This window comes from Staurois parvus, unplaced genomic scaffold, assembly GCF_062004578.1.
Source record: "Staurois parvus isolate SC_StPar_1 unplaced genomic scaffold, SC_StPar_1.0 ptg000439l, whole genome shotgun sequence".
NCBI classification, from domain to species: domain Eukaryota; kingdom Metazoa; phylum Chordata; class Amphibia; order Anura; family Ranidae; genus Staurois; species Staurois parvus.
In genome coordinates this window covers 5253820-5271347 of record NW_028318235.1, presented here as the reverse complement: position 1 = coordinate 5271347, position 17528 = coordinate 5253820, and the positions used below count along the sequence as shown (strand labels likewise).

The following is a 17528-nucleotide window of genomic DNA, read 5'->3' as shown; positions in this document are numbered from 1 at the left end:
ACGAGAAGGCATGCAAGGGAGGAGCCTAATCTGCCCCAATACTCTCACTGCCCCTCCAAACCAAAACCCCCAACCCACACAGCACAACCACCACCAACCCTTGCAGACTCCCCCAACGAGTGTTATACCTCAGTTTCCTCTGGGTGGGTTGCATGTGTGTGTGTGTGTGTGTGTGGGGGGGGGGGTGTTCCTGAGAGGTTGCCGGGGGGGGGGGGGGGGGGGTTTACTGCGGCCTCGCATCATGGTCCACCATGATAATCCATTAGGCACCTCCCTTGCATGCCTTTTTTGGGGTGCTCATCTTGGGGGGTCGCCTCTTGTGGGAGAGGCGCTGCATGGTTGGGATTGGTGTCTGTATCTCTGATGCAATCTGTTTTTACAATTTTCTGCTATATTGTTATACAATAAACATTGGTTTGAGGGAAGCTTTATAGGTATGTAGTCTATTTTCTTTTGGTTTTCTTTTAGAGAAGGTTGTGTGCCTCCCAGGCCTGCTGCCTGGGTAAGATTTAAGGCTGGAAGAAAGGCCAGACTCTGTTTAACATGTTTGGAACACAATTTCTTCCACCCTATGTTTGACTACTGAACTACCTAGGGGTCTCATTAGGTCTCTCTCAGAGGTAAGGGGGTGCTACATATCTAATTTAATTACCATTCTAAAGAATATAATTTATACATTACCTGGTAGAAAGAAGGTTCCAGAAGCCAATGCTTCCATAACAGCATTGTTTTTGGAGATCTGGGAAGTGTAGAATGCTCTTGGGTAACGTCTTCATCGGCAGTTTCCACAAGGGGTTCATAACTTTTTTTTTCTTTAGTTCCAATGTGAAATAACAGCGAGAAAAGAGCTCCAACAATTACCACGATTAAACCCAATACCTAGGAAAAAAAATAGCACTTTAAAAGCTCAAAGAGGACAAGAAAAGCAATTCCAAGTTTGGCTGAAATACTCTAAAGCTGGTATAATGCATGATTTTTGCACTGTGTTCCTTTAACATTCAAAGTATATATACAAAGAACTAATATCCAAAATCAAATAGTACACTTCCCGTGTCTGTCACTGCATGGTGTCTCTGCAACATTAATATATATGAGAAACAAAGACAAGGCTACCACTGCTGAGCTTCTGACAATGTGATTTACTTGGCCAATTTCTCAAACCACTGACTTACAATAATATCTAACTCAGAGCCTTAACAAAACCATTTGGATCAGGAAAGACAGAAGTCCTCATTTAAATATTTGCTTTAGGACAGTGACTTGATATTGAAGTAAAACAGCAGCAGGACAAGGAGGAAACTAGCATTTTCAACCTCCATGTATCCCTAAGGACAGAGAAGAAAATAATAGGTTGAGTGTGTGTGCGCCCAAGTTGCAATTTCTGTTTCCCTATTGGTGGTTTCCATATATGACTGACTCTCAAAATTTTTAGAGGTCTTCACCATCTTCGTGTTTACTCAAAGGCTTATTCTCAGATGCATATGTAATGCAGAATTGCAGCTATGACCATCTAATGAACAAATAAAAGTATAATAACTAAAAAGAGTATCAACAAAGAGCAATCTAGAAACGTATTTTACTTTTTACATGATATGATACTTACTGAATACGCAGCAGTAAACAAAAAAAAATAAAAAATCTATTTTAGAACCTTGTGTTTAATATCAACTCAATGGCAAAATAGATGCATAGGGTCTGGAGTGGCCTTTGGACAATATTCTGTGCCTGCTCATACATTATTCCACATAGCTTCCCACACTTTGATCTAATTATACACAGTAACTTTATGACAGGCACGGACTTTCAGGGAAAAAGCATGTCAGTGAACTGTTGTATGTCCAAGCACTCATTTCCATGGAAAATTGACTACCTTATATGCATACCTGAGAACAAGTTAGTGAGCCTGAAATCGAGGTATGGTGAGGGGTGGAGCAAGGAAAAAGGCTAATAGTGGTGCACTGGGTGACAAGCTAAAGTGAAAGCAATGGTTTAATAACAACGCATGTATCCTGGAATGAACTGGAAGGTTAAACCTTCAGTTTTTAACTTTAAAGACTATGTAGACCCAGTATTTCACATTCCTGATATGTCTGTTGTACCATGTATTTGTATGAAAAAGTATCCTGTTCTCTTTGTCTTGCTTCCTTTGTGTCCCTGCCAGTCCCTCTGCTTACCTACTAAAAACTGACCACACTAAGAAGGAGAGCACAGTGTGGTCATGTCAGGGCCTGGACTTGAACCTGGGACTTCTACTGTGTCAGGCAGTAACTCTACTCACTGAGCTACCTGGGATGCTGGACAACACTTTGCCTCATTTATTGGATAATCCTGCCTTGTGCCTTGTTTGCTCTTGAACCTTGAACTCCTTGCTCCTCCCATGAACTTCCTATATAAGCCATGTCCTTGGACTTCCTCCTTGCCAGATTATTGTGCCTTTCCAGCCAATATCCTGCTACTGTTCCTGCTGCTGTCTACACCTCCGCTACTGACCTTTGGCTTGTTCCTGACCACGATTGATCTGCTACCATTTGTGACCGACCCTTGGCTTGTGACCGACTCTGCTTTCGTCTGATCCCTAACCTGTTGATCCGCTATTGGTTCCCAGTCTGCTCATTCCCTGGTGGGGTGATCCTGAGATCTGCGACCTGGTATTAACACGCAGCCCAATCCATCTCCACCATTAGGAGCTCTGGTGAATACCGGTTAATACTTAGACCCCGCACCTCAGGTGAGCCTGCGTCATTCCCAGGGGGATCCGCTGGTGTACCTATCCTGCTGGTTCCAGGTAAGCCTTTTACTGCTATAGCAACTGGTCTCTGAACCTGACCTTACACCGTGACAGGTCAGTTCTCTAGATATTCTGAGAACTCAGCCTGTTCTTCAATGATTAGATTTGTCCTGACACGTGGCCCCCTCTCTGCACATCCTTTCACTGGGAAGAGGAGTGTACAGCTGATTCTCATCCCCTAGTTCTTATGCAGCTGAGAAAAAGTATAAAAAAAAAAAAAAGGTACAAGAGCATGATTTTCAATTGTCCACATCTAAAAAACAGAAACAAACCTAAGCCAGATATTAACCTATCTAGGTAAAAAGGACCGGACATGATCGGCACACTATAAAGCAGCGGTTCTCAACCTGGGGGTCGAACGGCACTTTCCCAGGGGTCACCTAAGACCATCGGAAAACACATATTTCCGATGGCCTTAGGAACCGAGACACCGCTCCTTGATCCGTCTCCAGGTGTGGGCGGGATGACATGCCGTCCCTGTCATCTGGACACACCCCCGGGATCAATCCTTCCTCATCTGTGATTGGCCACCGGAACTGTAGCTCAGGAGAGGCACACAGGCGGCCAATCACCGGCGAGGAGGTGGAGCTTGGAAAGGAGGAGCCGAGCGGCACCGCGAAGATCGAGCGAGTGAAGAGGAGGAGAGCGGCCGGAGAAGGAAGACATCTGACCGGTAAGTGTCTGTACCATGGGAGAGGGAGGGAGGGAGCGAGCCCAGGCTGGAGCAGGGGTCAGCAAGGTAAGTATCATTGGTGTCAGTGGGAGGAATTGGTGTCACTAATACCAATGACGGGGCACTATTCCTCCCCCCACTGACACCAACGATGGGGCACTATTCCTCCCACTGACACCAATGTTGGGGCACTATTGCTCCCCCTGATACCAATGATGGGGCACTATTCCTCCCCCTGATACCAATGATGGGGGCACTATTCCTCCCACTGACACCAATGATGGGGCACTATTCCTCCCACTGACACCAGTGTTGGGGCACTATTCCTCCCACTGACACCAATGATGGGGCACTATTCCTCCCACTGACACCAATGATGGGGCACTATTCCTCCCACTGACACCAATGTTGGGGCACTATTGCTCCCCCTGATACCAATGATGGGGCACTATTCCTCCCCCTGATACCAATGATGGGGGCACTATTCCTCCCACTGACACCAATGATGGGGCACTATTCCTCCCACTGACACCAATGATGGGGCACTATTCCTCCCACTGACACCAGTGTTGGGGCACTATTCCTCCCACTGACACCAGTGTTGGGGCACTATTCCTCCCACTGATACCAGTGATGGGACACTATTCCTCCCACTGACACCAGTGATGGGGCACTATTCCTCCCACTGACACCAATGATGGGGCACTATTCCCCCCACTGACACCAACGATGGGGCACTATTCCTCCCCCCACTGACACCAACGATGGGGCACTATTCCTCCCCCCACTGACGCCAACGATGGGGCACTATTCCTCCCCCCCACTGACACCAACGATGGGGCACTATTCCTCCCCCCACTGACACCAACGATGGGGCACTATTCCTCCCCCCACTGACACCAACGATGGGGCACTATTCCTCCCCCCACTGACACCAACGATGGGGCACTATTCCTCCCCCCACTGACACCAACGATGGGGCACTATTCCTCCCCCTGACACCAACGATGGGACACTATTCCTCCCCCTGACACCAATGATGGGGCACTATTCCTACCACTGATACCAATGATGGGGCACTATTCCTCCCATTGACATCAGTGATGGGGCACTATTCCTCCCACTGACACCAATGACGGGGCACTACTCCTCCCACTGCAAAATTACAGTTATGAAGTAGCAATGTAAATAATTTTATGGTTGGGGGTCACCACAACATGAGGAACTGTATTAAGGGGTCGCGGCATTAGAAAGGTTGAGAACCACTGCTATAAAGGGACACCACAGTGCATTCATAAAGTATTCAGACCCACTTCACTTTTTTCAATGTTATGTTGCAGCCTGATAATACAGTTGTTTTAATTTTTTTCCTCATTAACCACTTGTTCTCCTGAGGATTTACCCCCCTTTGTGACCAGGTCATTTTTTTGCATTACGGCGCTGCGTTACTTTAACGGTCAACTAAAAGCTGCACCCAAATAAAATTTACGTCCTTTTTTTCCCCACGGATTGAGCTTTCTTTTGGTGGTGTTTGATCACCTCTGCGGTTTTAAAAAAAAAAAAAAAAAAAAGACAATTTTGAGAGGAAAAAAAAAAACCACAACAACTTTTGACTTTTTGCCATTAACCACTTGCCATCCTGAGGATTTACCCCCCTTAATGACCAGGCTTCTTTTTGCTAATTGGCAATGCATCATTTCAACTAATAATTGCGTGTTCATGCAATTCTGTACCCAAACAAAATGTACGTCCTTTTTTTTTCACACACATAGAGCTCTCTTTCAGTGGTATTTGATCACCTGTGTTCTTTTTATTTTTGATGTTATACACAAAACATTTTTGAAAAAAAAAAATACTAATTTTTGTCATAAAAATATCCAAAAAAACCCTCAAATTTCGACATAAATTTAGGCCAAAATGTATTCTGCTACATGTTTTTGGTAAAAAAAAAAAAATGTATATGGATTGCTTTGTGTGAAAGTTATAGCATCTACAAACTATGGTACAGATAATGGAATTTACACAGCTTTTACTTTCTTGGTACATCCACGGTGTTCATAGTGTGGATGCGGCTGACACAGCTAGGACAAACCCGTCCTCCCACCCAGTTGCACTTGCTTTTAGAATACAAAATGTGAGTTCTACATTGGTTACTTATTAAAGTTGTCTTATACTGCACTTTTCTTTTTCATTTTACTTTCTGACTGCCCATCACATTTCTTGAGGTGCTAAAATACCAGGACAGTACAAACACCCCCAAATGACCCCTTTTCGGAAAGTAGACACCCTAAGATATTTGCTGAGAGGCTTGAGTCCATGGAAGATTTTTTTTTTTCCCACACGTTTTTGGAAAATGACAAACTTTTTTTGCTTTCTTTTTCTACACAAAGTTGTCATTTAAATTATATATTTCTCACACAAGACATGAGTATATGTGGAATTACACCCCAAAATATATTCTGCTACTTCTGAGTATGGGGATACCACATCTGAGACTTTTTGGGAGCCTAGCCACATACAGGAACCTGAAATCCAATGACCACTTTGAAAGCCTGAAGGTGCGTAACTTCCTCATTTCACTTCCTCACTACCTATCACAGTTTCAGAGGCTCTGAAGTGCCAGGATAGCACCAAGCCCCTCCCCGCCCCCCAAATTACCCCTTTTTGGAAAGTAGACATCCCAAGGAATTTAAAAAGAGGCATGGTGAGTATTTTGCAGATCTCTTTTTCTCACAAGGTTTTGAATTATAAAAAAGAAAAGAAAAACATGTTTTTGTTTTCTTTCTTCATTTTCCAATAATTTGTGGCAACAAACGAGATCTGCAAAATACTCACCATGCTTTTTATCAAATTCCCTGGGGAGTCTACTTTCCAAAAAAAGGTAATTTGGGGGGGGGAAATTGGCGCTATCCTGGCATTTCAGGGCCTCTGAAACGTGGTAGGTAGCCAGGAAGTGTAATGAGGAAGTAAGGCCCTTTAAAAGCCTGAAGGTGCTTATTGGATTTTGGGATCCTGTACTTGGGCTAGACTGCCAAAAAGCCTCTCATATGTGGTATCCCCATACTCTGGAGAAGTAGCAGAATGTATTTTGGGGAGTAATTCCGCATATACCCATGGCATGTGTGAGCAATAAATCATTTAAGTGACAATTTTGTGTAAAACAAAATTTTTTTTTTGTCATTTTCAAAAAAACTTGTGGTAAAAAAATTAATTCTTCTATTGACTATTTCCTCTCTTGTATTAAAAGACAGATATAATTTTACCCCTGTACAAATAATTAGTAAGACCTCATCTGGAATATGCAGTTCAGTTTTGGGCACCAATTCACAAAAAGAACATTGGGGAACTGGAGAAAGCACAGAGAAGGGCAACTAAACTGATACGAGGCATGGAGATCAGCTATGAGGAAAGATTAGAGGAACTGAATTTATTCTCTCTTGAGAATAGGAGATTAAGGAGGGATATGAGCAACATGTTAAAATACATCAGTGGTTTATATAGTGAACTCTGTGTAGAGCTATTCACCCTGAGATCATCACAGAGGACAAGGGGGTACGTCTGGAGGGAAAGAAATTTAATCTCCATTTAAGGTTTTTTAAGGTTTCTTCACAGTGAGAGCTGTGAAAATGTGGAATAGACTCCCACAAGAGTTGCTTCTGGCCAGCTCAGTGGATTGCTTCAAAAAAGGCCTGGATTGTTTCTTAGATACACAGAATATAACTGGATACTAACATGCATAGGTAAAGTTGATCCAGGGAATATCTGATTGCCTCTCGGGGGATCAGAAAGGAATTTTGTTTCCCCAGCAGGAGCAAATTGGATCCTGCTTTGCTGGGGTTTTTTTTGCCTTCCTCTGGATCAACTGTGGGTATTTTTTTTTTTTACTATGGTAGAACTGGATGGACTTTTGTCTTTTTTCAGCCAGACTATGTAACTATGACTCAACATCCACACGAGTCATTTTGCATACAAATTCATAAACTTCAGCAGGAACTGGGCACATTAATATGAAGTATATATTCGGATAGATCATTTTAATATGAGTCACACAAGACCTTACATCACTATATTAGTACCTACAAGAGAGAAGAAGCAGTCTTTTATCCTGGGTGACAAGGGTACACTATGTTTGGTATCTTTGCATTTGGAATATAATTCTAAATATTAATCTGCCAGTTGCTAGGATGCTACCTGTTCCTATTGAAGGTTATTGACCTTAGTATAAAATTGTAAGGGATTTGGACATCACCTTTGTTACAGCCTAACACCCATCCCCAAACTGGATGATTGGTCATTTGTTCTTAGGAGACACCCCTTTGATATGATAGAAAAAGACTGACAGCCTGGAGAAGACAGCTCTCGTTTATCATCTAACAGACTTGAGAGCCAAGGCAACCTTTTTGCTTGGACAATTGGACTCTGCTCAAACCAAGGACTTTTGCAAGTATTCTGCCTTCTGAACTTTTTATTTCTCGGTTGTTTTATTGTTCTCTTTATATCTTTGTTACATCTTTTTCTGTAAATATTTTAATTGCACCATTTTGACCTTTTTAGTAATCAATCCTATTTTTTTTTTAAAAGTGTTGAAACGGTCTCTAAAGCTTTTAATGCAAACTAAAGAATCCCTGTCTCTTGAAGAGTGCTACTGTATGTAATAATCCTCTGAATATATCTGTCTGTGGTGACAGGGTGTATTACACTTATACTAATATCATAGTGTTACTGATAAGATTTGTGAGTTTTCTCCTTCTCCGTAAAAAGGTGGTGGCGGCAGTGTGAAGAGTTAATTGCTTAATTAACCTGACCACGTAACAATCGCTCTCAGGCTGCTGGCACATAAATTGTAGTTCCGCGAGCTGAAAAATCTTTTCGCAGGGCACAGCTGAGCATGGCATTGTTATGTAAGTAAATCACATAGATATATATCCTCCTGCGCTCTTATGGTAAACCGTAGAACAAACTAAAAAGCAGCCAGCATCTATCCCATACCAAGCAAAGGCAATATACATAAAATATAAAAGTTGATGCAGCGCTAAAGATTCTAATATCTAAACAGAATTGATATAAATGAATATATATAAATATATATGACCCAAATCCACAGGGGAATACACTCGAACCAATAACCCTCAATGGACAAATAACAGTGGTTTAAGTGCAGGATAATGTGTCCATAGTTCGTATATATAAAAAGAAGTGCAGGTGAATCACAGCACACTCCAAACGTGATCCCAGGCAGTCTAGCTGCAGTGGCCTCTCACCTCCACTCTATGACCCTACAGGGCCACAAAGCATTCTGTAAATCACCTCGAGATCCTCCAATTCAGTGACTTTTAAGGTAGGAAGGCATCACATGAACCAGGACAGTATTCATCCAGACCAGTCCTGATGAAGTCACGAGTCACGTGACGCAACGCGTCGACGGCATTGGCGTGGTGACGTACTTCCGGCGTGACGCCATCTTGGTGCACCTTTGTGATCTTGCTGTACACCCAGCATATTGTGATACAAGCGGTTGCCATGTAAGTGGATTATCTCCTTTGTTTGGATATATACTGCCTATCTGCTAATAAAGCGGTAATATACTATGAGGACTGTGTTTATCTCCTCATTTATGAGCTTATGAGCGGTTGGGATATCGGAGGAGAGTGCTTCCCGTTTGCTTACTGGTCTGGATGAATACTGTCCTGGTTCATGTGATGCCTTCCTACCTTAAAAGTCACTGAATTGGAGGATCTCGAGGTGATTTACAGAATGCTTTGTGGCCCTGTAGGGTCATAGAGTGGAGGTGAGAGGCCACTGCAGCTAGACTGCCTGGGATCACGTTTGGAGTGTGCTGTGATTCACCTGCACTTCTTTTTATATATACGAACTATTCTGTTTAGATATTAGAATCTTTAGCGCTGCATCAACTTTTATATTTTATTGTTATGTAAGTGACAGCATGGTGTGAGATCGGTGATGAGAAGGCCTGGGGTCGGACGCCGCATTCCGTCACCGTGTCTACTTTCCAAAAAGGGGTCGTTTTGGGTGGTGGGGGCATTTTATGCCTAGCATTAGAAGTTTATGTCACACATCATTCACTCTTCTAACCACCTGAAGACCAACCCTTTTCTCACACACTTTGTTCACATGAAAAAAAAAATATCAGTATCTTTTGCTAGGAATTTACTTTGAACCACCAAACATTTTTTAAAGCAGACACCCTAGTGAATAAAATGGTGGGTGCTGTAATTTTTTATGTCACATAGTACTTGTGCAGCGATTTTTCAAACGCAATTTGTTTTTTTAAAAAAAGGGCTCACCTGTCAGGTGAAGCAATCGGTGGCAGTGCTGCTGCTGATTTCTTCCACACAGTGCCAGCCTCTGCGCCCCCGCCGTGAGTTCTCCCGGGCTCCATTTGCCCATCTGCGGGCCTGGCTCACCGTAGGCTGGAGGGGAGGGAGAGGAGCGGACAAGTACACCCCTCCCCCATCTTGTGCTCATAACATAACTTCCAGGTCCCCATTAACATTGTAATGCAATCCCCGGGAAAGAGCAATCCCCAGTGGAGCAGAGGGGAGACATCCAGGGTCTTTTTTTTTCTTTAATTGTAAAAAATTAAAGTTACACCCAAGCAGTATTTCTGCTATAGGGTGGTCAGGAAGCAGTTAAAGAAGCAGTTTGCGTTACGGCGCTGCATTACTTTAACTGAAAATTGCACAGTCTTTTTCCCCACGTATGGTGCTTTCTTTCAGTGGTATTTGATCTCCTGTGCGTTATTTTATATTTGCGCTATAAAAAAAAAAAAAACACAACACAATTTTTTTACTTTTTGCTATTAAACGTGCAGTAAAAAAATTTAAAAGTCAAATTTCATCATAAATTTAGACCAAAATGTATTTTGGGACATGTCTTTGCTAAAACAAAATCCCAATACGTGTAAACTAATTGGTTTACATGAAAGTTAGATGAAACTTATAGCGTTTACATTTTTTTTTTTTTTATACTAATAATGGCGGCAATCAGCGACTTATAGCGGAACTGTGGCGGACATTCTAACACAGGGGGGAGGGGAACCGACTTGGTGTCACGGACATCACCAGTGGCACCAATACAGTGATCAGTGCTTTAAAAAAAAAAAAAAAAAAAAAAGCACTGATACTAAACTAATGACACTGGGCAGGACAGGGTTAACATGAGGGGAAATCAAAGGGTTAACTGTGTGATGGGAGTGTTTTACTGGGGGGAGGTGTCTGTGTGCTGCAATGTAAGCCATATGTTATCTATAGGTGGCGCTTTTAAAGCCCCTTATAGGTCATTAGTTTAGCGTTATGGAGGAGGTCTGATGCTAGAATTATTGCTCCCATTCTGGAGTGCGCGGCAATATGCAACATGTGTGAAGGCTGACATCGTAGTGGGCTGAGTGAAAGCAATCAGGCGGAAGCTGCCGCTTGAATGCTTCCACCTGACAGGTGAGTCCTACAGCTTGCCCGCAGCAGGGCTGAAGGTAAGAAAAGGAAAAAAAATAAAAAAACACAAAAACTGTAGTATCAGGCTGCAACATAAAATTAAAAAGGTGTATGGGTCTAAATACTTTATGAATTCACTGTATACTATAAAATCACAAACTTTATTACAAAACTTATAAACAAATATGAAGTGAAGTATAAAACTCAGAAAGACCCCCCTACAACAATAAGTGGAAAGGAAAGCCCCCTATTCTCAATTGGGCTGGAAAGTTCAGCACTGATATTGTATATCTAACTGGACAATGTACAGTATATACAGTAATATCAACTCTTTTTCTTCCAGAATGGCATACTCCACTGGATTAGAAATCACGTGGATTGCCAGAGGGAAGTTATTGTGTATATTATTATTATTATACAGGATTTATATAGCGCCAACAGTTTGCTCAGCGCTTTACAATATAACGGGAGACAATACAGCAACAATACAGTTCAATACAAGAGGGATAGGAGGGCCCTGCTCCTTGGAGCTTACAATCTAGGATATCATGTTTTGCAAGTGTGGATCCTTTTATTTGGGCAAGACTAAATGTCAATCAATTCAGTTAACAACCACATCCACTTTCAGGTGGTCACCTTATCCTTGGAAGCGACTTCAATGTCCCTGATACCGACCGTAGACACTTCCACCAGTACCTCCTCTTTCTCTCCTACCGTTCGTAAACACATAGCCCAAGCTTTACATAGAGCTCAGCTGATTGATATTTAGCGGCTCTTACACTCCAGAGAGCAGGATTATACTTTTTACACTCCACCACACAAGTTACACTCATGAATTGATTATTTTCTGGTTCCACATAGACAACTACAGATGATTAAGATGGCAGCCATTGGAAACATCACGTGGTGGACCATGCCCCGGTCTCTATCAGGTCAGTTACTAAGACTCCGAGTCACAGAAACTCGACAGGGAAACTAAATGAAAGCCTCCTGCAAAACCCTACTGTCTTAGTGGACGTGGTGCACGAGATCAATTCATAATTTCACACCAATGACACTTCAAAGTGTAGCCTGGGAGTGGTCTGGGAATCACATAAGGCGGTTATAAGGGGGGTCCTTATAAAACATGGAGCAAGGACCAAGAAGGAGCAAGAGGCACAATTATCTGCTTTTAGCAAAAATCCAAGTTGTGGAATCCTGTCACAAGCATGCTATGACTCTGGACTTGGAGAAGGAGCTACTTCCTCTCCACAAGCACTTTTCAGGACTTTTGCATTTTAAAGTTTAATCTGCTCTCCAGTGAAGTGTTCTATGAGTCAGGCAACAAATGTGGCCGCATCCTAGCTCGATCTTTAGCGATCTATGTGCCTTGTATCACAAACTGATAACTAGGTGGCCACCCTTCCTACACAAATAGCCACAGCCTTCGGAGAATTTAATTCCTCCTTAAACAGTGGAGAAAATAATTATTTGATCCCCTGCAGATTTTGTAAGTTTGCCCACTTAAAGAAATGAAGGGTCTATAATTATTATCATAGGTGTATTTTAAATGATAGAATCAGAATATCAACCAAAAATACTGAAAAAACACAATACAAATGTTATAAATTGAGTTGCAGTTCAGCGAGTAAAATAAGTATTTGATCCCCTACCAACCAACAATACTTCTAGCTCCCAGAGACTGGCTACGTGCTCATGTGGTACACAGATTAGTCCGATCAATTTAAGAAGGTGCTCCTAATGACTTGATATGTGTATAAATGACACCTGTCCACAGAACCTCTTTCATCCATTCAAACCTCATCACCATCATAAGCAAGACCAAAGAAGTGCAAAAGGACAAGGTTGTAGACCTGCACAAGGCTAGAATGGGCTACAAGACCATCAGCAAGATGCTTGGTGAGAAGGAAACCATAGGAGCGATTATTCCCAAATGGAAGAAATACAAAATAACCACCAATCTCCCTTGGTCTGGAGCTCCATGCAAGATTTCGCCTCATGGAGTAAGGATGATGTGATCATGAGAAAAGTGAAGGATCAGCCCAGAACTACATGGGAGGAGCTTCTGAATGATCCCAAGGCAGTTGGGACCACAGTCACCAAACAAACCATTGTTAACCCAATATGCCACCATGGATTTAAATCCTGCAGCACCCACAAGGTCCCGCTCTTCAAGCAGGCACATGTACAGACCTGTCTGAAGTTTGCCAATGAACATTTAAATGATTCAGAGAAGGACTAGGAGATCGTGTTGTGGTCAAATGAGACCAAAATTGAGCTCTTTGGCATTACCTTAACTTATTGTGTTTGGAGGAAGAAAAATGCAGACTTTGACCCTAAGAACACCATCAAGCACAGAGGTGGAAACATTAGGTTTTGGGGCAGTTTCTCTGCTAAAGATATAGGCTGACTTTGCCGCATTGAGGGGCCAATAGATGGCGCCATGTATTGTTAAATCTTGGATGAGAACCTTCTTCCCTCATCCAGAACACTGAAGATGGGTCATGGATGGGTCTTCCACCATGACAATGACCCAAAGCCAAGGCAAAAAAGGAGTGGCTCGAGAAGAAGCACATTAAGGTCATGGAGTGGCCTAGCCAGTCTCCAGAACTTAATCCTATAAAAATATTTATGACAGCCAAGAAACCTTAAGGATGTAGAGAAGATCTGTAAAGAAGAGTGGACCAAAATCCCTCCTGAGATGTGTGCAAACCTGGTAACCAACTACAAGAACCGTCTTACCTCTGTGCTTGCCAACAAAGGTTTCTCCAAGTCATGTTTCGCTTGGGGATCAAATACTTTTTACTCACTGAACTGCAACTCATTTTACAACATTTGTATCATGTTTTTTTTCCTGGATTTTTGGTTGATATTCTGTCTCCATCATTTAAAATACACCTATGATAAAAATTATAGACCCTTCATTTCTTTTTAAGGGGGCAAACTTACAAAATCTGCAGGGGATCAAATAATTATTCTCCCCACTATATAATCTTAGTACGCAGTCCCCCTCTCAAGTGTCCTTGCAAGATTATCAGAGGGCCCCGGGTATGCCCAGGCTTCCCTCACCAATAAGACAAGAAGTGGAAGACCCCATCTCTCTCGAAGAGGTGCAATAAGCTCCATCAAATGCAGCAAAGCTCCAGTGCTTGGCGGCTTTCCCGTCCAATAACAAACTTTTACTTCCTCATCTAGTACATTATATGGTCAAATTGTGTAACTATCTATGGGATATAGCTTCTCTCCCCCAAGATACATTGCAGGCCCATATAAAACTGTCCTCCACAAGGAAGAGAAAGACACCTTCATCTTGCAGCAGTTATAGGGCGATCGCTCTCTTAAACGTCGCCTTGAAACTGTTCACCAAGATCATAGCTACACACTTCCAACATTTGCCTTCTCTGATCCACCAAGATCAGGTTGGGTTTATCCCAACTCTGGAAGCTCTGGATAACACTATTAAGGAACTCAACCTGATCTAGGTCACCAATCAGACTGACACTCCCTTTGTTTTTGGGGACAGATGCAGAGGAGGCCTTTGACCAGGTCGATTGGGGGTTTATGTCTGCAGTCTTTCGACACATTGGGCTGGGGAGGAATATGTGCCATTGGGTTTCCAGAGTATACACTATACCCACAGCGTTGGTAAAGGTTAATGGCATCCTCTCGGATCCCTTTACTATTAGTAATGGTACAAGACAGGGCTGCCTTTTATCTCCCTTGCTCTTCACTCTCACATTGGAACCCTTTCTATGCATGATCCAGCAGAACCCAGATATACAGGGGCTGGAGGTGTTCAACACAAGATATCAGCCTATGCTGATATGATGTTCACATTCACTAATCCGAGGAGATCTATCCACAATTTTTTTCGCAAATTTGAACACTATGGCGACCTTTCTAACCTCAAAATTAACTTTACTAAGTCGGAGGGGATGGGCGTGATGTCACACATTCTGCTACACTCCCTGCAGACAAAGTTTAAGTGGTCTACAGCGGCTCTGAAATACCTGGGTATCCTGATCCCCCCACAATTGGTTCACATCATTGACTTGAATTTCCCCCCACTTTTGGAGAAGGTTTGTTCTCTCCTGTCCACATGGCAAAGAGGTCTGCATTCTTGGTTCGTGTGCTGCAATATCATCAAGATGTGTATTCACCCCAAATTCCTCTACTTATTCCAAGTTCTGCCCATCTGCATTCCTTTGAGGTATTTTAAACAGGCTAAGGCTATCCTATAGGATTTTATATGGGTGTGAAAAAGGCCCATACACCCTAGGCTCCTGACTAGGTATGGTGGGCTAGCCATCCCAGACCTACAAAAAAATATTACCAAGTTCCCAGTACTGAACAGGCCCAAACACCAATCCTTCTCAATCAGGTTCAGTGGTGCCATGCTATCTCTTCTCTAGCATTCAAAATGCACCCTCTTATTGGCATAACATAATTATGCTCCTCGCTCTTAACTTTGCCCTCCTTGTCAACAGGACATCCCCCCTCCCCCCCATCCAATTCTGGGGAACCCTAGATTTGAACTGGGCCTTCTGAATTGTTATTTTGGGAATCCAATCCATTCAGGCCGTTTGCAAGCTTCCCATATTTGGTGAATTGGTCCTCACCCTCTATACAACTTCTTATAGACCAAACAGGACCCTACAAACTGAATTTCTTGAGGGTCCTCCAATGACACCACTTACTTTGCTCACTTTACCCCCCAAGTATTTTTAAACTCACATTAACCACGCTAGGACTATTGTTCTGATGTGGGCACATTCCCTCTTTTGCACTTTTCAAACTGTATGTGCTACTGTTTCTACCATCTGAGGAAGGTAGAACTAGTAGTGCATACAGTTTGGAAAGTAGCTGTTGTGTTGCATATTTAAATAGCCAAGCTCCTCATACCTCCTTTGTTATAAGCACGTGATTTTAGTGTGAAACACGTCAACAATTTTGTCCTGTTTTGCTGTCCTGATTGACATTAAATAAATTTTGCATCAGTTCTGTGGCAGTGTGCGGCCAGTTTCCCCTTATCCTATGAAGCAAGGTACAATAATTTAAACAGTATATTCAAATGGATATAACAATGAGAGATATGACCATATATTGGAGATGTTTTCCCTTATGCTTTTAACAATTGTTTTGTATGTTTTAGTCAGGTAATACAATTAAGAAAATTTTATACAATTGTGTTATCCCTGGTACCAGTAAAGTCATGTTTTCCTTTTCCTTCTCACAACATATGATACTACTTATGGCAGCTAAATTCTGTTTTATTTTTATAATGTCATCATTGTGGACTTTCATATTTGCGGTCTTGAAGGAGCCCAGCATTAGGCCCAGAACTCTCATGGCAAATCGCACTGTGGGATTTCTTTTGGATCTCAGTTGAGCACAATGTCTTAGAAACAGAACTTTAATGTATCCAGGATCAGACAAGTACTCTAGGCACAGGGAGAGATGGAGAACGAAAAACAATCTTGTTATTTACCTAGACCAGTGGTGGGCAACCTTTTTTTTCAACTGAGCCAAATCTCGCCAAAACCACGATTGAAATTTATTTTGAGAGCCACATTTTTAAAACTGAAAATACATCTCCCCATAGTAATTCATCCCCCATATAGTAATTCATCTCCCATAGTAATTCATCCCCCATATAGTAATTCATTCCCCCTATAGTAATTCATCCCCCATATAGGAATTCATCCCCCCTATAGTAATTCATTCCCCATAATGTGTCAATTCACTTACCTTTGCTCCGCGCGTTCCTCTCGCCGTGTTCCCGCGCCGTTCTGGTCTTCAGGGCGGACTGTGAGAGGAGAGGAGTTCGTCACGCTGCCCCGCCTACATGCTGACAGCCAATGTTTGCCACGCTCCGCGGGCTGGATTAAAAGGTCCGCCGGGCCGTAGTTTGCCCATTGCTGGGCTAGCTGCAGAGTCCTGACTTTTGGGGCGGCCGCCCGAGAGGAGGGAGGGGAGCGGGCGCCCGGCACACAGAAGACCCTATTGCCTGTCACCTGGTGGGCAGTGTGCTCCGGAGCCGCAGCCAAGGTGAAAAAGAGCCGCATGCGGCTCTGGAGCCGCGGGTTGCCGACACCCGACCTAGACAAAGGCCTGAAGCAGCTGAATTGTCTTTTGGACATTTGATGAGTTATAAGGGATATTGATCCTTCAGGAGAAAGTCATCTAGATCTTTGCAAGTACTCTAGGAGCAGGGCAACAAACTGCAAGTGGCCATCTGCCATTGCAAAGCACAGAAATCGCTGGGTGAAGTGGGTAAGCATCTTGGATGTCCACAGATGTCAAGTGTTTCCCTTGTCTCAGAGAAGCAATTACTGACCTTGCAGATTAATACAAAAATTTTAAATGTCAAATAATTTGTTGAGAGATTTTAAGTCAAGGAAAGGTTTTTTGCACCATGACCAGGTCTAAGAAGAAACCTGTTCTGTGGCAGTGGTGGCACTGCAATTCCCTATGGCAAGAGGTGGTTTAGGGTCTTTTGGAAAATCTGACTTTCCTTGGACAGTCTTTCGTTGATTTGAAGTTGTAAGGTGGTAGAGTTTTGTAACTTTTGGAAATCACAGAGATGCAAACTGCAACAGACATCCCCCATTCTTAG

General features: G+C 42.8%; 1 protein-coding gene across 2 annotated transcripts in view; it reads right to left on the bottom strand.

Moving 5' to 3' along the window:
• The window catches only part of MFSD12 (major facilitator superfamily domain containing 12), a 172825-nt gene that overhangs the window by 67333 nt on the left and 87964 nt on the right, over positions 1-17528 (bottom strand). For both annotated transcript variants that reach the window (XM_089687901.1, XM_089687900.1), the window contains exon 4: positions 682-879. In XM_089687901.1, the coding sequence (XP_089544027.1) occupies positions 682-879 (198 nt within the window). The remainder of the gene's footprint in view (positions 1-681; positions 880-17528) is intronic.